We start from the raw sequence: 26,200 nt of genomic DNA on the forward strand, positions 1-26,200 counted from the left end.
CCCAAATGCTGGCAAAGGTGCAGGAATCCCAGAAGAAGGTCCTATTTGCCCTGACCGAAATCTACCCCTGACTTCATCCCCACGAGGACAGAAGCATGAAAATCCGGCCTCTTGTATATTCCCCAAGTGCCCATCGTTTGCCGTGCATTAGTGTCAGCTGGCTGTAGGATTGTAGGTACTCTTTCAACAAGCCCATCCTTCCTTCACCTAACGTCACTCACATGTACTTTCCAGTGATGGGACCCAGATCCCTCGCTGGCATTCTTTATTCTCATACGCCTAATTGTAGCGCCCAGCTCTCTTGCCATGGTCGAGGCCAGCAGTCAGCAAAATCAGTAGCATCCATGAATGAAGTGTTTGTGTTCGCTGGTCTCTTTCCATTTTCACATTTCATTCTCCCTCTAAGCTTGACACAATAAAATGAGTCAATCACATTATGCAACCGAAGTATATCCAAAATAATCGATGGCCAGGAGATCCCTGGAGCTTCTGCCACCTTACCTTTGATGGATAGCAATGGAACTCCCATTTACACATGTTCTAATATTTAATATCTTTTTCCTGACCAAAGACAATGGAAATAGCATCAAAGCTGGTGTTTTTAGACCCAAGGCAAGATCTGGGGACCCAGGTTCAAATCCCACCATGACAAATGGTGAAATTTGAGTTCAATAACAATCTGGAATCACAAGTCTAGTGATGACCATGAAACCATGTCGTAAAAATCCATTTGGTTCATTAATGTCCTTTAGGGAAGAAAATCTGCTATCCATACCTGGTCTGACCTACATGTGAATCCAGATCCACCAGCAATGCGGTTGACTCTCAAATGCCCCCTGAAATGGAGGGCAGTTAGGCATGGGGAATTAATGCTGGCCCAGCCAATGACACCCACATCCCGTAAATGAATTTTTAAAAAGGACACAGATATTGCTGTGGAACTGGAAGAACAGTCTTCGGCATTCGTTCAGGATTGGGAGAGAGAGGGAGGGAAGGTTGGGGAAGAGGAAGGCTAATGATTCCTTCCAGGAATAGAAATGGGTGTAGCTAATGGCTTTGGACTTTTGAGAATGACTTCAGAATGGTAAGCTGAATTGCCTGATGTTCCTGCTCGACTGGAAGGTGCAGGGTGTGGGATGTAAATTTGAATTCTACCTCAACCACCTCCCCCCCCCCGCCCCCTGCTAAGAAAAGGTACAAATTTAGATTCACTTCTGTTACGAACCCCGCTGATGTTAAATGTCAGGATATCCCAAAACTCGGAAGGGTAACTTGGCATCCCGATTCGTAGTGGCGTATTTTGTCAATTTGGCATAACGTAAGAAAAGATATACAAAACTGGGAAGAAACAGCCCAGCCATTTTATGATCAATTAATAAAGAATATATATTAACTTAAAAGAAAACACATGACAAGAAAGACTCTCATACACTATGACAGTACACTTAAATATATTGATAATATATATAACTATATTAATTGATTGACAGGGTAGCACGGTGGCACAGTGGTTAGCACTGCTGCCTCACAGCGCCAGGGACCTGGGCTTCGATTCCTGGCTTGGCTCACTGCCTGTGTGGAGTTTGCACGTTCCCCCCTGTCTGTGTGCTCCAGTTTCCTCCCACAGTTTGAAAGACGTGCTGATTAGGCGCATTGACCCGAACAGGCGCCGGGCTGTGGTGACTAGGGAAATTTCACAGTAATTTCATTGTCATGTTAATGAAACCTAATGGCTTTGGACTTTTGAGAATGACTTCAGAATGGTAAGCTGAATTGCCTGATGTTCCTGCTGGGCTGGAAGGTGCAGGGTGTGGGATGTAAATTTGAATTCTACCTCAACCCACCATGCCTGCCCACCCCCCCTAAGAAAAAGTACAAATTTAGATTCACTTCTGTTACGAACCCTGCTGATGTTAAATTGTGACAAATAAAATAAACTTTAACTTTAAACTTTAACTGACGGCTAGACACACAAAGTATCTTCAAGTTACCCCTTTGTCCCAAATACCAACATTTCCTCAACCCTGAGATGTCCCTTTTTCCCAAACATTCCATGTAACTCTATGAGCTAAATCCAGCAGATAGTTTAGCACCCACAGGTTATTTGTATACATTTGGGAAAACCGTCTTCAGTTTCAGCAAAGACATAATCTTCTCTGTTCAAGTTTTGGATTTTAATCAGCAGCCTTTTACCAATAGCTTCCATTGCATTAGCTATGAAGAGAAGTTGGAGGAACTTGGTTTGTTCTCACTGGAACGACGGAGGTTGGGGGGTGACCTGATAGAAGTTTACAAGATTATGAGGGGCACGGACAGAATGGAGAGTCAGAAGCTTTTTCCCAGGGTGGAAGAGTCAATTACTAGGGGGCATAGGTTTAAAGTGCGAGGGGCAAGGTTTAAAGGAGATGTACGAGGCAAGTTTTTTACATAGAGGATGGTGGGTGCCTGGAACTCGCTGCCGAGGGAGGTAGTGGAAGCGGATACGATAGTGAGTTTTAAGGAGCGTCTGGACAAATACATGAATAGGATGGGAATAGAGAGATATGCTCCCCGGAAGGGTAGGGGTTTTTAGTTCAGTCGGGCAGCATGGTTGGTGCAGGCTTGGAGGGCCGAAGGGCCTGTTCCTGTGCTGTAATTTTCTTTGTTCTTTGATCTGAAGGTAGCTGCTTCTACTGTGTCCCTTTCTCCAGTTATTGTGCTATGGACATATCATTCCTTTCCTTTGATGTTGCCCACCCAGTGGACCCTGCTTTTAGCATATAAGTGCTAATTCCTTCATATGTTCCACTTTGAAGTCACCTCTTTGACACCCCATTGTTTTCCCCTAGTCACATAGGTAAACACTTGCTTTTCTCACTGGTATGCTAATTCACACATCAAAACACCCCTCAGGTAGCTGCACAGATCAGTCCCCTTCTATCCCCATTCTTGATTTTATTTTATCCCAATTTTGTGTTTTAATCTTCCTCAAATCTTAACACATCCTGGGGACATTATATGATACAAAAACAGATAAATTGTGGAAAGTCTCAGCAGGTCTGACAGCATCTGTGGAGAGAGAATAGAGTGAGCCTACGTTTCGAGTCAGGATGACCCTTCGTTGGAGCTCTGATGAAGGGGCATCTAGAATCCAAACATTGGCTCTATTCTTTCCCAGTAAGAAGTTTAACAACACCAGGTTAAAGTCCAACAGGTTTATTTGGGCAAAGAAAGCTTGTGCCTTTTGCTACCAAATAAACCTGTTGGACTTTAGCCTGGTGTTGTTAAACTTATTACTGTGTTTACCCCAGTCCAACGCAGGCATCTCCACATCTATTCTTTCCCCACAGATGCTGTCAGACCTGCTGAGATTTTCCAGAATTTTGTGTTTCAGGTTCCAGCACCTGCAGTATTTTGCATTTATGACATTTGATACCTCACATATGAATGTGAAATCAATTTTTCTTGTTCTATGGCACTTCTTTAGAATTTTCAGTTATCACCAGTTGCACCAGTCAGGGATATTCTGACACAAAACTGTACAGTAAATTTTCTATTATCTATTTTTAATCATCTTTCATTCAAATGAAAATAAAAGTTCCCAGCTCCTCAGTAGTTCAGTGAGTACACACATCTTGACTCTGAAAGCACACAAGAAATTATTTTAACTTTTCTAATTATTTTAGTCCAATTTTCTTTACTATTGAAGTCAGATGTAGAACAGAATATCCATTCACAATCTCCAGTTTTTCAGTAAACATGTAAGTATAAAGTCACCCTGGCGGTGTGATTTTAACAATGAATATTATATCAGTTGTTTCAGTAGTGTAGTGGTTAACACATTCACCTTACACGCGAAAGGCCCCCAGTTTGAACCTGGGCAGAAACATAACTCATTCAGTTTAAGTCATGTTATCGGAACTTAAATTTCTATGGGCGGCACGGTGGCACAGTGGGTAGTGCTGCTGTCTCACAGCACGGGTGACCCGGGTTCAATTCCCACCTTGGGTCACTGTCTGTGTGGAGTCTGCATTTTCTCCCCGTGTCTGCGTGGGTTTCCTCCGGGTGCACCGGTTTCCTCCCACAGCCCGAAAGATGTGCTGGTTAGGTGCATTGGCCATGCTACATTCTCCCTCAGTGTACCCAAACAGATGGCAGAGTGTGTCAACTAGGGGATTTTCACAGTAACTTCATTGCAGTGTTAATGTAAGCCGACTTGTGACACTAATAAATAAACTTTTAAAAATATATTTAACATAGATACATCAATTAATATGGAGAGGAGAAAAGAAATGATAGTCAAAAGGAATATGAGGGAGTTGGGAACAGGTGGAGGAAAAATGAGTCAAAGTCATAGAAGTCATAGAATCTTACAGTGCAGAAAGAGGCCATTCGGTCCATCGAGTCTGCACCAACCACAATCCCAGCCAGGCCCCATCCCCATATCCCTATATATTTACCTACTAATCCCTCTAACCTATGCATCCCAGGACACTAAGGGGCAATTTAGAATGGCCAATCAACCTAGTGTTTGGTTTTCAGAAGAATTCTTTGAAGATGGGGAAGGATGTAGCAAGCTTGAGCAATTTAGGGAGGATGTTCTACAGGTGCAGGATAACCAACGCTATCCTACCAATGGTGGAGTGTAGGGAGGCAGGGAGGCAGGAATGCAGAAAACATCCAGATTCAAAGGTTGGAAGAAACAAGAGAGCACTCTAACCATTACCCAATAATTCAGCTCATGGTAATTAATGAGATGAAACTGCCATGTCAAAATGTTTGTAACCACATCCTGTTTAAATGAAATGCCTTGGAAAAATCAACATGGATTTTTTTCGACAAACCAGTTGATCTGATGAAAGGAAATAAAAGTAAACACTGGGGCATCCCATAATTTGAGGAAGTGGTTTTGTAAGTAAGACCGACTTGCATAGAAACTATAGAATCCCTACAGTGCAGAAAGGGGTCATTCGGCCCATTGGGTCAGCACCGACCACAAACCCAACCAGGCCCTATTCTGTAACCCCACATATTTACCCTGCTAGTCCCCCTGACACTAGGGGCAATTTTTTAGCATGGCCAATCAACCTAACTCGCACATCTTTGGACTGTGGGGGGAAACCAGAGCACCCGGAGAAAACCCACACAGACACGGGGAGAATGTGCAAACTCCACACAGACAGGGACCCGAGGCTGGAATTGAACCCGGGTCCCTGGCACGGTGAGGCAGCAGTGCTAACCACTGTGCCACTGTGCAGTCGTGCTTCCCAACATTTGGTCATGGGACCGAGTTCCATTTCTATCGATTTCTCTTCCACTAAAGACAACTTTAGTTGGAAAGATGATAGGACCTCAGATTCTTGTGTAAAATTATTCAAAGACAGAACAGGTTAAAAGAAAAAGCCTGAATTTATATAGTACCTTAATGCACCATCGCAACATTCTGAAGTATTTTGCAATCAACAGAAATATCTTGAAAATAACAAAATAATGCATGATCACATGATTTTAGTGGTATCGGGAGAGGGAAGAATTTTGGCCAAGTCACCGGGGAATCTTTTAATTTTTCTTTGAATCATCCCTTGGGAACTTTTACATTCCGGTCCCACCCGCCCCAGGGCCGGAAATTCTCGGCCGAGGTCAACAGAGCTTTTGCTGGTCTGTCAACTTATCCATCCTGCCCACGATGATTCCTGCGGTGGGCAGGACTAGAAGATTTGGATCTTAGTCTCAGTTCAACTTCTCTCCTGAAAAGCAGCTGTCAGTGTCACGTTGATCGGTCCGGCTAAATTGTATGGCTGGAATTGCACTTCCTTGCTCCAGAGGCCCTGGGTGCGGAAAACTGGGGGAACGAAGATCTTGCAAAATAATTCACATCTTGAAACACACCGCCGAAGGTTTCCTGCTGTGACTATGTTGGAGGTGCATGCTACTGTGGGAGTGCTGCACAGTTGGAGATTTATGCCGGAATTTTACTGCCTCACCCGCCCGAGGCTCGTAAAATCCTGCCCGAGGCCAACAGAGAATGCCATTCTGCGAGCCTTGCCCGTCCCAATTCCGTGGCAGGCATGCCTGTAAAATTCTGGCATTAGGGCGAGATTTTCTGGCCGCGCTCAGCCAAACACTGGAAAATCCCGCCCGAGGTCAACGGACCTCTGTATGGTCCTGTCCCACCCGCTACGATTCCCATGGTGGGCGGGATGGGAAAATTCTGCCTTTATTCCCTCAGATGAGACATTAAACCAGAGGTTACCTTCTCAAACTGAGGTAAAACTTCACTTGACACTTCTTCAGTGAAAAGCAGTGGAGTTCTTCCAGGCTTATGACCAAGGTTTATCCTTCAATCAACATAAGTCAAACATACGGTCATTATCCCATTGCTGTGTCTGAGATTTTGCTGTGTGCAAATTGGTTGCCATATTTCCTACATTTTAGTGTGAGCACACTTCAGAAAAATACATTACTGGCTATAAAGTGCTTTGGGATATTCTGGGGTTTTGAAAGGTTGAAGAGAAATGTTCTTCCTCTACGATGTGTTTCCATTTAGTGCAATCATGGACAGATTGACAAAGTGCTGTTTACATTCTCAGCCCTTCCACGGCTATGGAACCAGCCATTGTTCTCCCTAACAAGAAACTTGCAGCATGCAAGCAAGTGCTGGGGAGTTTGCCATGGTTACACTATCCACTCTTGACAGCTCGAGGAAAATGAGGGATGTGTCATGTATGAATATGGAGTGTTCAGGTTTAAATGAGCAAAGGAATCCAAATAGATAAGGAAGTAGTCTGTGAAAGTATGCTGTAGGTTGACGTGTGTGTGTGTGTGCGTGTCTGTGTGTTTGTGTGTGTGTGTGCGTGTGTGTGTGCATGGCTGTGTGTGTGCCTGTGTGTGTGTGTGTGTTCGAGCCTGCTCCACCATTCATTTTGATCATAGCTAATCATGAAATTCAATATCCTGATCCCCCTTCCTCCAAGATCCCTTGATCCCTTTAGCCCCAAGAGCTATATCTAATTTCTTCTTGAAATCACACAACGTTTTGGCCTCAACTACATTCTGTGGTAGTGAATTCCACACATTCACCACTCTCTAGGTGAAGAAATTTCTCCTCACCTCTTAAAAGGTTGACCCCTTATCCTCAAACTATGACCCCTAGTTCTGGACTCCCATACCATTGGGAACATTCTTTCTGAATCCATCCTGTCTAATCCTGTTAGAATTTTATAAGTTTCTATGAGATCCCCTCTCACTCTTCTAACCTCAAATGAATATAATCTTAACTGACTTAGTCTTTCTTCATATGACAGTCCTGCCATCCCAGGAATCAGCCTGGTATATCTTCGCTGCACTCCCTCTATAGCAAGGACATCCTTCCTCTGATAAGGGCACCAAAACTGCACACAATACTCCAGGTGTGGCCCATACAATTGCGGCAAAACATCCCTATTCCTATACTGAAATCCTTTTAGTGTGGTAAGTCCTTAGTGAGTCCCAAACTCTTAACACATTTGCACCACTTAAAAGACCAAGAACTAATTTATTGTGTCATAAAAGTATCTTAAAAGTACCTCCCACAATGATTGCCAACTGATTGGACAATTACCAAATTTTTCTCAATCTGAAAATTCTCCTATGTTAAATGAAGCTGAGAGGAGAATGATAGAGGTCTACAAAATTATGAGGGGCATAGACAGGGTGGATAGTCAGAGGCTTTTTCCCAGGGTGGAAGTGTCAATTAGAAGGGGGCACAGGTTCAAGGTGAGAGGGGGAAAATTTAAAGGAGATATGCAGGGGAAGTTTTTCATGCAGAGAGTGATGGGTACCTGGAATGCACTGCCAGAGGAGATGCTGGAAGCAGGTACATAAGCAACATTTAAGAGGCATCTGGATGGGTACAGAAATAGGGAGGGAATAGAAGGATACGGACCAAGGGAGGAGGGTTTCTTTTAGTTTAGTTAGGGCATCATGATCAGCACAGGCTTGGAGGCCGAAGGGCCTGTTCCTGTGCTGTACTTTTCTTTGTTCTTGTTCTTTGAATAAAGCTGAAATTTAAAGTTACTAGTGCTACGGAAAAGTGCAGAGGTAGATTCAGAGTCAGACTAATATGTTTGAGAGTAGAATCTTCCATTAGTTCAGTCACTCAGGAACTCACCGACAGCCTATTTGTTTCTGCTGGTGACATTCATGAATGAATATTTAACACACTCATTTGACATTTCTCTTTCCCTTAGTTTCACAGAGGTTTAACCCCATTTTAATAAAGTAGTCTTATCAGTGTAGCAGGGCAAGGACTTTCAGTGAAATGTGGAACACAGATTAATTTTAGCAACAGTGATTTTTGACCCTGCGTTCCATCAAAATGCTGCTCACATTGATCAAGGTTATCAACTACATCCGGAGGGACTTTCCAGCCCCAAGAAAATCCCACCCGAGGTCACCGGACCTTTCAATGGTCCTGTCCCAAGAAAATTCCACCCATTGTGTTCCATAGAATCATAGAATCCCTACAGGGCAGAAGGAGGCCATTCGGCCTATCGAGCCTGCACCGACCACAATCCCACCTAGGCCCCTTCCCTGTAACCCCCACATATTTACCCTGCTAATCCCCCTGACACTAATTTAGCATGGCCACTAGTTCCAGGCACCCACTACCCTCTGTGTAAAACATTTGCCTCGTACAGCTCCTTTAAACCTTGCCCATAGCACCTTAACTTTTGCCCCCTAATAAATGACTCTTCCACCCTGGGAAAAATCTTCTGACTATCCACTCTGTCCATGCCCCTCATAATCTTGTAGACTTCTATCAGGTCGCCCCTCAACCTCCGTCATTCCAGTGAGAACAAAGCAAATTTCTCCAACCCCCTCCACATAGCTAATGCCCTCCATACCAGGCAACATCCAGGTAAATCTTTTCTGTACCCTCTCCAAAGCCTCCACACTCTTCTGGTACTGTGGTGACCAGAATTGAACACTATATCCCAAGTGCAGTCTAACTAAGGTTCTATAAAGCTGCAACATGACTTACCAATTTTTAAACTCAATGCCCCAGCCAATGAAGGCACGTATGCCAAATGCCTTCTTGACGACCTTCTCCACCTGCGTTGCCACTTTCAGTGACCTGTGTACCTGTACACCCAGATTCCTCTGCCTATCAATACTCTTAAGGGTTCTGTCATCTACTGTATATTTCCCATCTGTATTAGACCTTCCGAAATGCATGACCTCACATTTGTCCAAATTAAACTCCATCTGCCACCTCTCCGTCCAAGCCTCCAACCGATCTATATCCTGCTGTACCCTCTGACAGTGCTGCTGGCAATTAATTAACACTTGGTATATGGTTTACACTATTAAGTATGGATTTCATCCTTAAAATTGCTTTCTGTCTCCTCCTATAATTAGAAGAGCTGATTTTCTTTCCACAAGTGACTTTCTGGTTTTATCAACTAATCAGAAAGTTAATATCTGGCCTCGGAAGAATAAAGGTCAACTTCAAGAAATAATCATTTACATCTGTAAACAATTTGTGTTTTTAAAGTGCTCACAAATGACTTTAAATGATAACATTTTCCAACTGTCCACGCAGGAGCTATCATGACCCTGAGACACATTTTGAAGCGAATATTGCAACGTCGCATGGAGTGTTAAAGACCATTGTGACATGCCCTCCCACACAATGTGTTGTTCCTTAATAACTGATAAACAAATAGCAATCAAGCTACTGAATGTTTATTTCATTTTTTTTCCAAAAACATAGTCAACTGCCTGCACAGAAAATAAATATTCGCAGACATCCTAATCAGAGTTCAGTCTGGTCACTTGGGATTGGAGCAAAACTGATTTTGTTGTTTCAGGTTTGAATTAAACACGGCAGTTTGCATGATTGCGAAAATACAGTCACTAGAATGTCCGAGGGTTCACAATAAAAGGCCTTAAAATGGGTCCCAGGGCTTTTCTCAATATAAATATATAGGGGCAAATATATAGGGGCGGCACAGTGGCACAGTGGTTATCACTGCTGCCTCACAGCGCCAGGGATTCGGGTTCAATTCACAGTTTGGGTCACTGTCTGTGCGGAGTCTGCATGTTCTCCCCGTGTCTGCGTGGGTTTCCTCCAGGTGCTCCGGTTTCCTCCCACAGTTCAAAAGACGTGCTGGTTAGGTGCATTGGCCATGCTAAATTCTCCCTCAGTGTACCCAGACAGGCGCCGGAGTGTGGCGACCAGGAGATTTTCACAGTAACTTCATTGCAGTGTTAATGTAAACCTTACTTGTGACACTGATAAAATAAACTTTAAACAAGGTAAAACTTGTGAAGTCTGTCTTTTATTTTGTATTTTCCCTTCATATTCTGACAGTATTTGTTAGCAGACTGCAGGATATGATCTGAGCATGTTCAAGTCTTGGAGGGCACCTCAACCCTGGCCTACAGCTTAGCATGCACTTGGATTGGGATAGTTTCAGAAATCAGCAAAGGGCAACCAAAAAGTTGATCACAAAGGAAAAGAAGCAAATATGACAATAGAGCAGCCAGGAATGTAAAGTCAGACTGCAGAAACGTTTGCAAGCATATAAACAGGAGAGTAGCCAGTGTAAGTATTGGTCCATTAGATGGAAGAGGTTATTGTGGAGAATGAGGAAATGGCGGAGACATTAAACAAATATTTTGAGCTGAGTTTTTAGGTCCCTTTGGAGATGAGCATGGAGATGGGCCGGCACAGAATCTGATGCCATCATCCCAAATGTCGGTTTCCCACATATCCATCCAGCCTTGCGCCATAGTCCTGGAGACAGGATGGGGGTAGTTGGGGAGGTGGGGTGGGTGGGGATGGGGGGGTAACAGAGATACCTGCTTGCAAGTGGTGAGTTGCTAATTAAGGAGAGTAAAGGTTTTTGAACCTGACTAGATTACTGCACCCCCCCCCCCCCCCCCCACAAACCACCCCCCCCCCTCCCCCCACAACTGTCTGCTGCCTGGAGGCCGACTCTAGCCAAAAGAGACCAGGAGTATTGCGTCCATGTTTGTTAATGGTACAAAACTAGGTGGGAATGTAAGCTGTGGGAAGGACACACAGAGGCTGTGCAAAGGCTAAGTGAATGGGCAACAAGGGGACAGTTGAAGTATAATGAGGGAATTTGTAGGTTATTCACTTTGGCATTAAGAATAGAGATGTAGAATATGTTAGATAGGTGTGAAACATTTAAATTTTGCTGTCCAGAAGGATGTTATTGTACTTCTAGAACACAGATTTACCTGCAGATACAGCATGCAATTATGAAAATAAATGGCTTGTTGGCCTTCCCTGAAAGAGGATACAAGAATACAATATCCTTGTGCGATTGTATAGGTTTTTGGCCAAGCCTTTGTCTAACACTCCTAACGGGGTGGCCCGGTTAGCACTGCTGCCTCACAGTGCCAGCCACCTGGGTTCAATTCCAGGCTTGGGTCGCTGTCTGTGTGGAGTCTGCACGTTCTCCCCGTGTCTGCGTGGGTTTCCTCTGCATGCTCCAGTTTCCTCCCACAGTCAGAAAGAAGTGCTGGTTAGGTGCATTGGCTGAATTCTCCCTCAGTGTACCCGAACAGGTGCCAGAGTGTGGCGACTAGAGGATTTTCACAGTAACTTCATTGCAGTGTTAATGTACGCCTACCTTGTGACTAATAAATAAACTTTAAATTTAATGAGATCTTAAAAAATGGTGCGCAAAACCAAAATGTGCAAAATGGAAATCACTTTGCTATCAACAAAATGTAACCGTTATCTTTCTGACTTGTAATTTTACATTAAAATCCCATTGGCTGCCTTAAACCGTACCAACCCAAAAAGCCTCTTACTGGCCCTTACTAACTCCTACTGCCTTTCTAACTCTTGATGTGGAGTTGCCGGCGTTGGACTGGGGTGGCCACAGTAAGTAGTCTCACAACACCAGGTTAAAGTCCAACAGGTTTATGTGGTAGTATGAGCTTTCAGAGCGCTGCTCCTTTATCAGGTGAGGGAAGGATTTGTTTCACAAACAGGACATATATAGACACAAACTCAATTACAAGATAATGGTTGGAATGCGAGTCTTAACAGGTAATCAAGTCTTTACAGGTGCAGACAATGCGAGTGGAGAGAGGGTTAAGCACAGGTTAAAGAGGTGTGAATTGTCTCAAGCCAGGACAGTTAGTGAGATTTTGCAAACCCAGGCACGTCGTGGGGGTTACAAATAGTGTGACATGAACCCAAGATCCCGGTTGAGGCCGTCCTCATGTGTGCGGAACTTGGCTATCAGTTTCTACTTTCTAACTCTTGGTAACTTGCTAAGTGTTAGAATTTTCTTCCAGCCCTTCCTTTGGCTCTCCCACTTGCTGATTCCCCTGAGCCTCTTGCTCAAAGACCCTCTTGTTCCATCTCCTAACCCTCCTACTCACTGCTTCCTGCCACCCACCCAGCTCTTTACCTCCCACCAGCAGCCCCACTCTCACACCCTACCTCTCGACACCCCTCTCCTGAGACCTCACTCAAGGTTTGGGATTGGCTGAGGGAAGTGGCGGATGAGAAGATGAGGATAGGGGTGGTGAGCAGAAGGATTGGGAAGGGGAGCAGCAGGATGGAAGCGCCAGGGAGGGAAATGGTGAGTGAGAGGGTCATGGAAGGAAATGGCTTTTGAAAGACTTATGTGCAGTAACCGCAGTAAAATGAAAATTGGGAATGTCCCTAATTTCCAAACTGTGCTAAAATAAAAACATGCTTTTAGAACGTGCTTTAAATGGAGAATATCTGCACTATGCACAGTTTGATCTCCACATTCAAAGGATATATTTTCATTGGACAGCGAAAGTTCACTCAATTGGTTCCTGGGAAAAGAGGGCTTTCCAATGATGAGAGGCTGAGTAAATTGGATAAAGGCTGGAATTCTCCGGCCATTCATACTGGCAGGATTCTGGTCTTGCCGGCAGTGTACCCACTGCCGTGGGATTCCCAGCGGCGTGGTGTGGCTTCAATGGAAATTCCCATTGACGGGGATGCAACCAGATGGTCTTGCCACCAGCGAATGACACACCGCCTTCCTCTAAATGCTGAGGGGAGGCCAGAGAATCTCACCCATCCTCTTTTGAGTTCAGAAGAATGAGAGAAGATCTCATTGAAGCATACAAGATTCTGAAGGATCTTGCCAGGACTGGGCAACATGGTGGCGCAGTGGTTAGCACTGCTGCTTCACGGTGCCAGGGACCCGGGTTCAATTCCGGCCTCGGGTCACTGTCTGTGCGGAGTCTGCACATTCTCCCCGTGTCTGCGTGGGTTTCCTCCGGGTGCACAGGTTTCCTTCCACAGTCCAAAGATGTATGAGTTAGGTTAATTGGCCATGCTAAATTAACCCCAGTGTCAAGGGGATTGGCAGGGTAAATATGAAGAGTTGCGGGAGTGGGGCCTGGGTGGGATTGTGGTCGGTGCAGACTCGATGGGCCGAATGGCCTCCTTCTGCGCTGTGGGGATTCTGTGATCTAACACTGAGAGGTTGGTATCCTTGGCTGGGGAATCTAGAACATAGTGGACACAATCTCTGGATAAGAGGTTGATCATTTAGGACTGAGGTGAGGAGTAATTTCTTTATTCGGAGGGTTGTAACTGTTTGAGCTGCAGGAGATTGTGGTTGCCCCACAGTTGCATCTACTTAATATTGAGATAGACCGAGACTTGGACCACAGAAAATCAAAGGATATGTGGAACAGACGGGAAAGTGGTGTTAAGACAGATAATCAGGCCTGATCATATTGAATGGCAGAGCAGGTTGAAGGGCCATGTACTTTTCTCCTGCTCCTATTTCCCACGTTCTTATAAGGCCTGATTGCAAGCTGAGAATTAAATACCCCATGCTATAAAACCTTTCAAAAAGATGGAAAAACTGGAATAGGAAGAGAGCTGGTTTTATTGATTTTAAAGATACGATTACAATATTTCTGAAGAAAGAGATTTGCTATCAAAGCTTTTCCTCTGGCACTCATCAGGACAACTCGCAAGAAATATCAATAGTGAGGGGAACAACAATTTATACTGTATGAGAGTGTTGACTGATTGGCATTTGAACTCTGATGGAGGCATTACCGTGGAGAATGCAACAGAGAACAGTTATCTGCCAAGTGGTTGTTCGAATTCAAACCGGGCAAGCCAACTCTGATTGGTCAAGGCATTGCCATGAGGAATGAACCAGGGAATGGCTGTCCCCCGAAACCTTTTATTTGTTGTTCCCCTGACAGGGAGTTGGTATTTCTTGTGAGTTGTCCTGATGAGTGCAAGACTAAAAACTTTGATAATATGTCTCCTTATTCAGCAATGCATAATTTCTGTACTACCAACCAATTATTACAATGTTGCTGAAGAGAGGATAAGGCTAAGGGAAACCTATGGTTAGAATTGAGGGGTAAGCCAGGATTGAACACTAGGGTAAGCTAGGATTGAATACGGGCGGCACGCTGGCACAGTGGTTAGCACTGCTGCCTCACAGCGCCACGGACCCGGGTTCGATTCCTGGCTTGGGTCACTGTCTGTGTGGAGTTTGCACGTTCTCTCCGTGTCTGCGTGGGTTTCCTCTGGGTGCTCCAGTTCCTCCCACAGTCCAAAGATGTGTGGATTAGGTGGATTGGCCATGCTAAGTGTCAGGGAGACTAGCTAGGGTAAATGCATGGGGTTATGGGGATAGAGCCCAGGTGGGATTGTGGTCAGTGCAGACTCGATGGGCTGAATGGCCTCCTTCTGCATCTTGTCTGCTATATTTGATGACCTTTGCAGGCAGGAATTGAGAGACTTTATTAATTCAGATATTAGAGAGGCTTGTGGCAAAACTAAAGTTGGTTTATTGGGAGACTATTTTTCATAATTAGACAAGACAGAGTTCCTCCAGTCAGAATGGTACTGAATTTCTTGAGTGAACTCAAGGTAGGAACAATGGGTTGACTATTAGGGGATGCAGGGGGTGGGGAGGGGAGGGGGGGTGTGGTTTGTGGTGGATGGATCGTCCCTCCCAGAAGCAAAGTTGGTGTGGAGCTGTCCTATTGCACATTGGCCCATCCCGCAGACCTATCCCACTGCAAGCAGATTAAACGTGGGCTGAGTGGGACCTCTAACCCTCGCTGCTGGCCAACCGGATTGGCCAGAAGCTCCACCAGTCCCAGCAGCACCAAGAGCGCGTTAGTTGGCACTGTCTGGACTGGAAGAGCTAGAGTCCCGTGGATCCCAGAGACAAGTCTGAGATCTTGGGCAGAAAGGGTATGGGCAGATAGGGAGGGGTGTGGGATGGAGTTATGTGCAGCAAGCAAATAAATATAGAATGTTATGCAGGGTCCGTTTAGTGTATATCATACGCACAAGGAAAAAATAATTCAGTGTATTATAGAATCATAGAATCCCTACAGTGCAGAAAGAGGCCATTCGACCCATCGAGCCTGAGCCAACAACAATACAGGCCCTATCCTTGTAACCCCACATATTTACCTTGCTTGTCCCTCTGACACTAATGGGCAATTTGGCATGGCCAATCGACCTAACCTGCACATCTTTGGATTATATTCCAAACAAGGTTTAAATTTATTTATTAGCATCACAAGTAGGCTTACATTAACACTGCAATGAAGTTACTGTAAAAATCCCCTAGTCGCCACACTCCGACACCTGTTCGGGTACACTGAGGGAGAATTTAGCACGGCCAATGCACCTAATCAGTCCGTCTTTCAGACTGTGGGAGGAAACCAGAGCACCTGAAGGAAACCTACGCGGACACAGGTAGAACGTGCAAACTCCGCACAGACAGTGATCCAAGCCGGGTATCGAACCCGGGTCCCTGGTACTGTGAGACAGCTGTGAGGCAGCTGTGCTAACCACTGTGCTACTGTTCTGCCCCTACTCCCCGGTGCATAAAGTATGCAATGATAGGAGTTATACTTGGATTGAGCCACACCCAATGGATTAACCTGTATAGTTAGACTAACGATTCGCATACTTAAATTGCTAACAATGTAAACAATGCCGATTTTAAGGGTTACATTAAATAAATTCTTCTTCCAGGACTGGTGGAGCTGCCAGCCAATCTGACTGGCCGGCAGTGAGGGGTGGAAGTCCCACTCAGCCCTTGTGTCCACATAAGCAGTGACCATCACCATGTAAATTTAGTTTAAGTCTATTCATTAGTGTCACAAGTAGGCTTACATTAACAATGCAGTGAAGTTACTGTGAAAACCCTCTAGTCGTCACACTCAGATGCCTGTTCAGGTAGACTGAGGGAGAATTTAGCATGGCCAATGCTCCTAACCAGACATCTTTCGGTATGCAAAAGGCAAAACCAGAACTGTTCAAAATGGTAACAAAGGGTAAGCTATTCTCTTAAAACGTATGTGCTGTTGAGTTGACAACACATTGAAAATAAATTGCCCTGGAGTTTATTTGATCCCAAACGAATAACCCTCAGAAAATAAATCTCAACTCTTTTTATTCCCTAGGCGACTGGATGCCAACCATATCTCTGTTGTGCCACCGGACTGTTTCAACGGACTAGTCTCACTCAGACATCTGTGGCTGGATGACAACGCCCTGGCAGATATCCCAGTCAAAGCTCTGAGCAGTTTACCTTGCCTGCAAGCTATGACCTTGGCTTTGAACAGAATTCCTCATATCCCAGACAATGCATTTGGGAACCTTTCCAGTTTGGTCGTTCTGTGAGTAACGTTGCTTTGTTTGCGCTGTTGAGCATGCATAACGAGTGAAGGTATTTCTGTGTAGATACGGTGCTATTTTGAATAAGTGAATAATAGTGATACTAAGTGTACCGTGAAGAGTAGAAATTATTCAATCCGACTTGTAGCCAAGCTAAACAGTTTGGATGAGTGCAGTTTGCTCAGTTCACTTTAGGATGCCAGAATCATTGTGCTAGGCAGGGGTTTTGTCCAACAGTACGTATGAATCAAAATGCTTTGAGCTTGGTTTGAATTTTTGCAAAAAAGATTTGAGGAGTTTTCAAAAAGTCTGCCTACTAAAATAAAAATGGATGCTGCCATTTAATTTAAGGTTCTATTTCATACATGATATCTTAAATTGCCACTCAAGTAATACTTGGGACAGTTACCCTTTACAGTCCTTGGTTTAAAAAGCTTAAAAGCTTTGTCAAGGGGCAGCATAGTGGCACAGTGGTTAGCACTGCTGCCTCACAGCACCAGGGACCCGGGTTCAATTCCTGGCTTGGGTCACTGTCTGTGCAGAGTCCGCATGTTCTCCCTGTGTCTGTGTGGATTTCCTCCGGGTGCTCCGGTTTCCTCCCACAGTCTGAAAGATGTGCTGGTTAGGTGCATTGGCCATGCTAAATTCTCCCTCAGTGTACCCGAACAGGTGCCGGAGAGTGGCGACTAGAAGATTTGCACAGTAACCCCATTGCAGTGTTAATGTAAGTCTACTTGTGACACTAATAATAAAAAATAAATAAATTTAGTGAGGAAATGGTGAGAGACAGCTAAGGCCTGTTACTGAAAAGACTGGTTATAGCTGATCAGGAAATGTAATGACCAGAAATGAGTTTGATGTTGCCAATGTACCTTCTTTGCAGTAGGGCAGCTGTGTCAGAATGGTTTCCCAACACATTCCCATCATTGGGTGAGTTTCCCAGTAGAAGGCAGGCAATTTAAATAGTTAAGGCTCAATTAAGGATGGTTTTTCAGGGAGGCTGCTCCCCGCACCGTGTCGGAGGGCCACCAGCTCCAATGTGGAGGCCTCACTGTGGCATCCCATGAGGCCAGCAAAACCAAAAGCCCCATCCCACAAAGAGAGCCACAAACAGGAAAGACACTCCCCCAGTGATCCAATTGGTGGGGCTTCCCCTCTGAAGGAAAGGGTACGCCGCATTCCCTCCTAAAATATTTAATTCTTTTTGCACTTTCATCAGAGGTGCTCTTGCTATCTCCTACTTGCCTCAGTGGCACCCACCACCCCCCCCCCCCCCCCCGCCCTTGGCGTCGACGGGGTCCTCGGACCTGTGATTGGGCAGCAGCATCTGGAACCTGCCCGCCTTACTTAATAGGACAGCGAGCACTGAGACAACCAATTAGGAGGCCACTTCCAGGAAAATAGCTCCGCCGGTCTAACTCCAAAGATGCGCGGGTTAGATGGATTGGCCATGCCAAATTGCCCCTTGTTGTCAGGGGATGCTGGCAGGGTAAATACATGGGATTATGGGGATAGGGCCTGGGTGGAATTGTTGTCGGTGCAGGCTCGATGGGCCGAATGACCTCCTTCTGCACTGTAGGGATTCTAGGATTCTATGATCCTAACTCCTGGTGACTGCAGGCTCAGGATCCCTATTTGGTCCTGATATCAGAATGTCCCGAAGCCCACAGGAAAATCCTGGTCTGATAACCTCCATCCAAATCTGCAGGCCTAGGACTTAGTAAGGGTGTAACGTTTGAGTACAGTTTGATGCACACAAATACTTAGTCAGTTCAAATACATATTTTCCACTTATTAGCGTAGTCTTATGTATTAGAAAGCATGTTAATGATTTCTAGAATGTATTTCCATCACTAACTTTTCATCACAGACCTAAACGTTGTGGTATTCGCTAATTGCAATAGGGGTGATTCAATGTCCTGAAGTCATTCTCTCAAGCCGTTGCGACTGAGACTCCTGATAACTGTTTTGACTAAACATTTTTGATTTTGATCTTTTAAACTATGTTTAAAGGATATTCTTTCTTGCCATTGAACAAAGGGAGACATGACCCAATGTTTTTTGTGTAATTCATGTTAAGCTGCAGTCTACCATAACAGCTGCCCTTTCTACCTCAATACTGTGAGCAGGTGACAATCCCTGGTATTTTAAGATGACTTATCAACAAGACCTTTGCTGAGTGGTAGTTAGTAAGAGTTGTTGTGGGAGTTTATACCTGGATTGATTCATGATAAAATGTTACAATGCCACGGAGTCAAATGAAACAATCGATGACGCTTGAGTGAGTAATGGTCAGACAACAATGTGTCCTGGAGGAGTGATTCAACACACTGCTAAAGCATGCCATTTTCTTTGTGCTTTTATTTACCCTTACCTTTCCTCTCCTCTAGACCTCGGCCCAGAACTTCCAAACTCCAGGGGTTCTGTGTGTGTGTGTGAACCTACCGTTATACATTGTGTAGATACACAGCAGTTTCTCTATATTCATGGGGTGTCACGGTGACATAACAGTTAGTGCTGCTGCCTCACAGCGCCAGGGACCCGGGTTCCATTCCCGGCTTGGGTCACTGTCTGTGCGGAGTCTGCACGCTCTTCCCGTGTCTGCGTGGGTTTCCTCCGGATGCTCCGGTTTCCTCCCACAGTCCGACAGACATGCTGGTTAGGTGTATTGGCCATGCTAAATTCTCCCTCAGTGTACCCGATCAGGCGCCAGAGTGTGGCGACTAGGGCGTTTTTAGAGTAACTTCATTGCGGTGTTAATGTAAGCTTATTTGTGACACTAATCAATAAACTTTAATGACTCTACCACCCCCCCCACCTCCCACCGTGACTACTCTCCCAACCCCCTGGCTCACCCACCACCCCCAACAACCTCACTAATCGCTTCAACCAGCTGTGTCCTGGAGTGTAAAGGTGGGCCATTTCGCTCATAGCAGGATCATGGCTAGAATTCTCCAGTCTCTCATACTGCTGCCAGCAAGAATTGGGAATTTGGCACTCAGCCAAGTCTCCATTCACAGCAGCGGAACTGGAAAATCGCAGCTGCGGACGAGATCGGAGAATCCTGGCCCGCGACATTAGCATTGTGGAAACAGAAAACATCGATCAAAGGTGATGTAATTTCCCTTGGAGGCAGGAAACAGGGGAGAAGAACAAGTTATTCTGGTCTCTCCCATGACATCACTCTGATCAAAATTAATTTAAGTATTAATACACCAATTTAACTGTATGAAATAACTAGGTAAATAGCGAGGCTTCATGAGAATAACATGTAGGAATTGAACAGAATTCACATAACAATGTCATTTTAAAATTACATTTAGAGTTACTTCCATAAAGTTTAGTTTATTTTTTTATTAGTCACAAGTAAGGCTTACATTAACACTGCAACGAAGTAACTGTGAAATTCCCCTAGTCACCACAGTCCAGCACCTGTTCAGATCAATGCACCTAACCAGCATGTCTTTCAGACCGTGGGAGGAAACCAGAGCACCCGGAGGAAACCCACACAGACACGGGGAAAATGTGCAAACTCCATACAGACAGTGACCCAAGCCAGGAATCGAACCCAGGTCCCTGGCGCTGTGAAGCAGCAATGCTAACCACTATGCTACCGTGCCATCCTACCAGACAGAGCAGCAATGGTTAAGTGTGGCCTGCTAGTTTTGTTGTCCAAGGGATATTGTGAAGGATGCCTTAGGAAGAAGGAACTGGGAAATGCATCTTTAAAAAAAACATAATCCAGAACCAGAAGCTGGAAGAAATTTGGCCTTTTAATTGCATTGGAGTTACAAGCCAGTTGTAAAAATATTGCTCAAGTCTTTTCACAAATTAAAAGTGTTTTTGTGAATGTCACAAGTAGGTTTACATTTACATTGCAATGAAGCTACTGTGAAAATCCCCTAGGCACCACATTCCAGCACCTGTTTGGGTATGCTGAGGGAGAATTTAGCATGGCCAATGCACCTAAACAGCACGTCTTTTGGACTGTGGGAGGAAACCAGAGCAGCCCCACATAAACACAGGGAGAGCGTGCAGACTCCACACAGACAGTGACCCAAGCCAGGAATCGAACCTGTGTCCCTGGCGCTGTGAGGCAGCAGTGCCACCGCAGTGAGGCAGCAGTGCCACCAGCAGTGAGGCAGCACTTGCCACCATGCTGCCTGGTAATTTAACATCCTAGAATGCAGGTATAGCCCTAGGTACAGCGTAATCAAACTGGTGGGTTTAGAAACTCCTCCAGAAAGCTTCTCTTTGATGTTAAACTCATAATTTGTACAAAGGTTAATGAAAAAAAAACAAAAAAAGTTGATCTTTAAGGAATGATTCGAGAAGCTTCAGCATAGGGCAAGATTTTCCAGCCCTTCCTGCCGGCAGGATCTTCCTGTCCCGCTGAAGCTGACACCAGGTGGTGGGTTCCTTGACGTCGGGTCAGACATGCCACGCAACGTGCCATAGACATCAGCGGGATCGGAAGATTCCACCGACAGCCAATAGCGAGCTGTCTCCATTGCTGGAAAACATGCCTTGGGAGGGACAGCTGGAAAACTCTGCCCAAATAATGGGAAGATTCATGGAGGCTTTTAAAAATATTCAGTTGTATAGGTAAGGCAAAAACAAAATAATACTTAAAATGAAGTGAGTTGGGTAAGAATGCAGAACATAAAATTACTTTAAATTAATTCAAATGTAACAGAAGTATTAAGGGAAAAAAGTGTTTATTTGAAGGACTATTAATATTTGGTATATTTTACCAGGGAAGCTTGGAGCAGCAAGGACACTAGAGGTCTTAGAAATTATGCTTTGCTGAGAGAGTTTTGAATAGTAGGAAGATAAGCTTTGAAGGTCTCAGCATTTTCTTCATAAGACCATAAAATATAGGAGCAGAATTAGGACATTCGGCCAATGGAGTCTGCTCCACCATTCAATCATGGTTGATATAATTCTCATCCCCATTCTCCTGCCTTCTCCCTGTAACCCTTATTGATCAAGAACCTATCTATCTCTGTCTTAAAGACACTCAATGTTAAATGTTCTTACAAAGTCAATCAATGATTTAATGTTCAATTTGATTGCTGATACTGAGATTTACATTCTAATTTGATGCTGTGCCTATATTAAAAATATCTCTCATGGAAGCTATTGCAGCTTTCCGATATTAATTCCTTACAACTGCCCATCCAAATTGATTAGATAATAGAGAAGATTAACTCCAAATGCTGAAACTCTGAAATAAAAGCGGGCACACATTGCAGGATGCACCGGGATTTCGAAAGAGGAAAAGGAGGTTAACTTTCTGGATGTAAACCCTTCACACAGCTGGGAAGGGCACGTTTAATGACATTAGCAGTCTAATCCTGTTTTTGGAGTGAAAGTTCACACCCTTTGGATATCTGATTTTAACTGAGGCAGTGGAACAGCAATGCCTGATGTGAATCTTTTAACATGCTTCAAAGCGAATGAGAATGACTTCCGTCGTTAAGTTGGTAATTTAACACTGTAGAGTCTGAGCGAAATTTGAGCCCCTGTGTAAACTTTGGGAGGTGAATCTTCTTAACAAGGAGTAATGGTTTAACGTAATGAAACAGAAAATGCTGGATAAACTCTGAACCATGGCTTCATTTTTAACTGGGGTAAATCCAATTGCGTATATTGCCGCAGTACCTTAACATTTATATTACAGGTAGCCTTTGTACAACTTGGATGACGTGAGTGCTTGGAATGGCTGGAGCACAAGTCCATGGGATGCAGCCAATTATTTTTTTTTAAAGTTTGTTTAAGCCTGTTGCGTGCATTGTCTTTTTCTGACTGTGCCATTAATGTTACCCTGCAGGCATCTCCATAACAATCGAATCCACTCCCTGGGAAAGAAATGCTTTGATGGTCTCCACAGCCTGGAGACGTTGTAAGTTGACCTCTGATTTGTTTTCCCCTCTTTTTTTCTGAATGTTTTCAAAGTATAAAAAGGAAAGGTTGAAATTCAGAGAAAAGGCCCAAAGATCACTGAAGAATCAACATGTCCTTCACAGTAAAACACAGCCAGCAATGTACTTCCAGCGATTCTGTTCTTACATTTGAAAGATGCAACATTCTCCATCAGTGATGGATATTTCATGACATGACAACCAAAATACAGGTTTAAAACTTGAAGATCTGTTATAACATCAATTACTGCAAAATAATCAATTTTGGGAATTTAGTTAGACATTCACTGACGTATAAATGTTTTATATGTATAAATGTTTGCCATGATGTGGAGGTGCCGGCGTTGGACTGGGGTAAACACAGTAAGAAGTCTCACAGCACCAGGTTAAAGTCCAACAGGTTTATTTGGTAGCAAAAGCCACTAGCTTTCGAAGCGCTGCTCCTTCATCAGGTGAGTGGGAGTTCTGTTCACAAACACCCTGTGAACAGAACTCCCACTCACCTGATGAAGGAGCAGCGCTTTGAAAGCTAGTGGCTTTTGCTACCAAATAAACCTGTTGGACTTTAACCTGGTGTTATAGAATCATAGACTCATAGAATCCCTATAGTGCAGAAGGAGGCCATTTGGCCCATCGAGTCCGCACCGACCACAATCCCACCCAGGTCCTATTCCCATAACCCCTCATATTTATCCTGCTAGTCCCCTGACACTAAGGGGCAGTTTAGCATGGCCAATCAACCTAACCCACACATCTTTGGACTGCGGGAGGAAACCGGAGCACCCGGAGGAAACCCACGCAGACACGGGGAGAATGCGCAAACTCCACATAGACAGTGACCCGAGGCTGGAATTGAACCCGGGTCCCTGGCGCTGTGAGGTAGCAGTGCTGACTACTGTGCCACCGTGCTGCCCACGTAATGTTAAGTTTAATTGTAATGTTAAATTTTCGCAAATATTTTCTCTTCTCTTTTTCAGACCCCATGCTCCCACAAGATAACTTTTCAGCTCAGGATAGGATATAAAAGGAGGTTGGGGATACCAAAGAGGGGCGAGGAAACAAATGAGAGCCTGCCCACTGTCTAATGGAAAATTATGCACAATTAAATCTTACAGTATCAGATTCCACAGATAAAATGGTAGATTTTGTTTTGTAATGAGTAGTCCTGAGTAGATGTCAGCAAGATAATGAATAGCAAAGGTCCTAACACCAATCTCTGTGGAAGACTATAGGTAATTCTGTCTCCAAGCAGATATTGTACATCACAGCTAATTGTTAATATAATGCAGCAAATTGCAATTCTATTTTGCACAATTCTGTCTTGTGGAGTAACCTCTTAGAGACATGCAATTTTGTTCTTGTAAAAGATCTTGCTTAGGTTTCAAGTTAGAAGACTGTCTCCAGTTTGGTCCCATCATATGATGGGCAATATTAAGACTTTGGAAAGGGTACAGAAAAGGGCCACATGTTTAATTCACCATTTAAAATACCTTAGTTACCCAGAGGAGTTCAAAGAACCAGGCCTGCAGACATTAGAAAAGCACAGATATGGAGCAACTTGGTTGAAAGGATTTGTGTTTATATAGCACTTTTCATGGCATCAAGAACATTCTAAAGTGCTTTGAAGTCAACAGAGTATTTATAAAGTATACAATGTTGTAACATGGGAAAACGTTCCCAAAATAACAAAGGAATAAATTGCTTACATGGATAAATTCATTCAGATGGATTAAGGAGGGCCAGAGCCAAATTTCCAAGTCACAGCTGAACTAGGCCAGAAGTTAGACTGTTCTTCTTTGCAAGGGCCTGTGGAAAAGCTTCCTGACTTTTGCAGTGAATACTGATTCACCTTCAAGAGATAACTGGAACCTCTCCAGTGTGGAGATTTTGCACCAAGATAGATGCTCTAATATAAATCAGGATCAATGCAACGTCTTGGGCGAGTATTGATCACCTGAAGGAAGCAAAGAGGAATTTTCTAATTTGTCCCGTTAACTTATCGATGATTTAAGCTTTTTTTTTGCTTCACCCTGGAAATGACAAGTTGTAGATGGTTAATGAATATCTGCATCATAATGTATTAGCATCAAAATGAGCTGGTGGCAGCCTAGTTGGACCTCTGGTTTTTCTACAGCACAGAGGCAGGCCATTTTGTCCAACTAGTTTATCTTAGAATTTATGCTTCAAATGAGCTTTCTTGCCGCCTTTTCATCCAGTCCCATCAACATGCCCTTCTATTCCTTTCTCCCTCATGCTTCCCCTTAAATGCATCTATGGTTGCACACTCCACATTCTTGCCACTCTTTGGCTCACAAGGATTCTTCTGAATTCCTTATTGGATTTATTAATGACTATCTTATATTTATAACTTTTAGATTTGGTCTCCCATCAAGTGCAGACATTTTCTCCATGTTTTCCCTCTCAACCCTTTCATTATCCCCTCTCAGACTTCCTTTTTCAGGAGTAAAGTATCTCAGTCTGTTCAGTCCATTCTGGTAGTCACAGCCGCTCAGTTTTAGTATTTGGTTTCATTCTCCTGCTGTCATTTTTCATTGGAGCGTAAAACTCAGGTGGGGGAAAAACTCATCTGCAAATTTACTAACTTCTTAAAACACACACAGATTAGAAAGACACACACGATCTTTCTAAGGGGCATCACTTATCATTGAGCACTTTACACATGAGTGGTCAAATGAATGAGGCTATAGTTCTCCAGCACTATCTTTTAAAAAAACTGGAACCGTATTTGCATCTATCCAATAGGCCTGAACAGTCCCGACTCGAGGGAGTTTTAAAGACGTGGCAATTGACTGGCAGAGGAGATAGTTAAAATACTCAGATCCAGAGCCTGTCAGGTTCTGGACTGCTTTGGTCACAATAACATTTAGACCACACAAATAATGTAAAAAAAACACTTGCAACAAAAGTCTCTCAACAAAAAACATTGTTGAGAGACTGTATAAATGTTTGCCAACTATGACGATACCATTTAATTGTCATCTCAGTTTGGTCCTAAACATTTTAGACGTTTGAGCTATTTAAAGTAAATTAAAGTTTATTTATTAGTCACATGGAAGGCATACATTAACACTGCAATGAAGTTACTGTGAAATTCCCCAAGTCGCCACACTCCAGCACCTGTTCGGGTCAATGCACCTAACCAGCACGTCTTTCGGACAGTGGGAGGAAACCGGAGCACCCGGAGGAAACCCTCGCAGACACGGGGAGAATGTGCAAACTCCACACAGACAGTGACCCAAGCAGGAAATCGAACCCAGGTCCCTGGTGCCTTGAGGCAGCAGTGCCTCAATTTAAGCAATACATGTAGAGCAGAAATTGCAGAACCTTCCCTGTGCTGGTTTCAATGCTTGTATCTGTAGGAATTCCACAAACATGATAGAACAACATCGAACATAGAACAGTACAGCACAGGAAAAGGCTTTTCGGCCCACGATGTTGTGCCGAACATGATGCCAAATTAAACTAATCCCTTCCACCTGCCCTTGATCCATATTCCTCCATTCCTTGCTATTTCATATGCTTATCTAAAATCCCCTTAAACGCCCCTATCATATCTGCCTCTACCACCACCTCTGGTAGCACGTTCCAGACC

General features: G+C 44.1%; 1 protein-coding gene and 1 non-coding gene across 2 annotated transcripts in view; both read left to right on the forward strand.

Moving 5' to 3' along the window:
- Positions 1-26,200, forward strand: part of LOC144498517 (leucine-rich repeat-containing G-protein coupled receptor 5-like) — a 172,366-nt gene that overhangs the window by 103,084 nt on the left and 43,082 nt on the right. The window contains exons 5-6 of the mRNA XM_078219744.1: positions 16,450-16,665; positions 22,497-22,568. Coding sequence (XP_078075870.1) covers positions 16,450-16,665; positions 22,497-22,568 — 288 coding nt within the window. The remainder of the gene's footprint in view (positions 1-16,449; positions 16,666-22,496; positions 22,569-26,200) is intronic.
- On the forward strand, positions 3,796-3,868 carry trnav-uac (transfer RNA valine (anticodon UAC)). Its single transcript has one exon. It is a non-coding gene; the product is annotated as a tRNA-Val (tRNA).

Source organism: Mustelus asterias, chromosome 9 (genome assembly GCF_964213995.1).
Source record: "Mustelus asterias chromosome 9, sMusAst1.hap1.1, whole genome shotgun sequence".
NCBI lineage: Eukaryota > Metazoa > Chordata > Chondrichthyes > Carcharhiniformes > Triakidae > Mustelus > Mustelus asterias.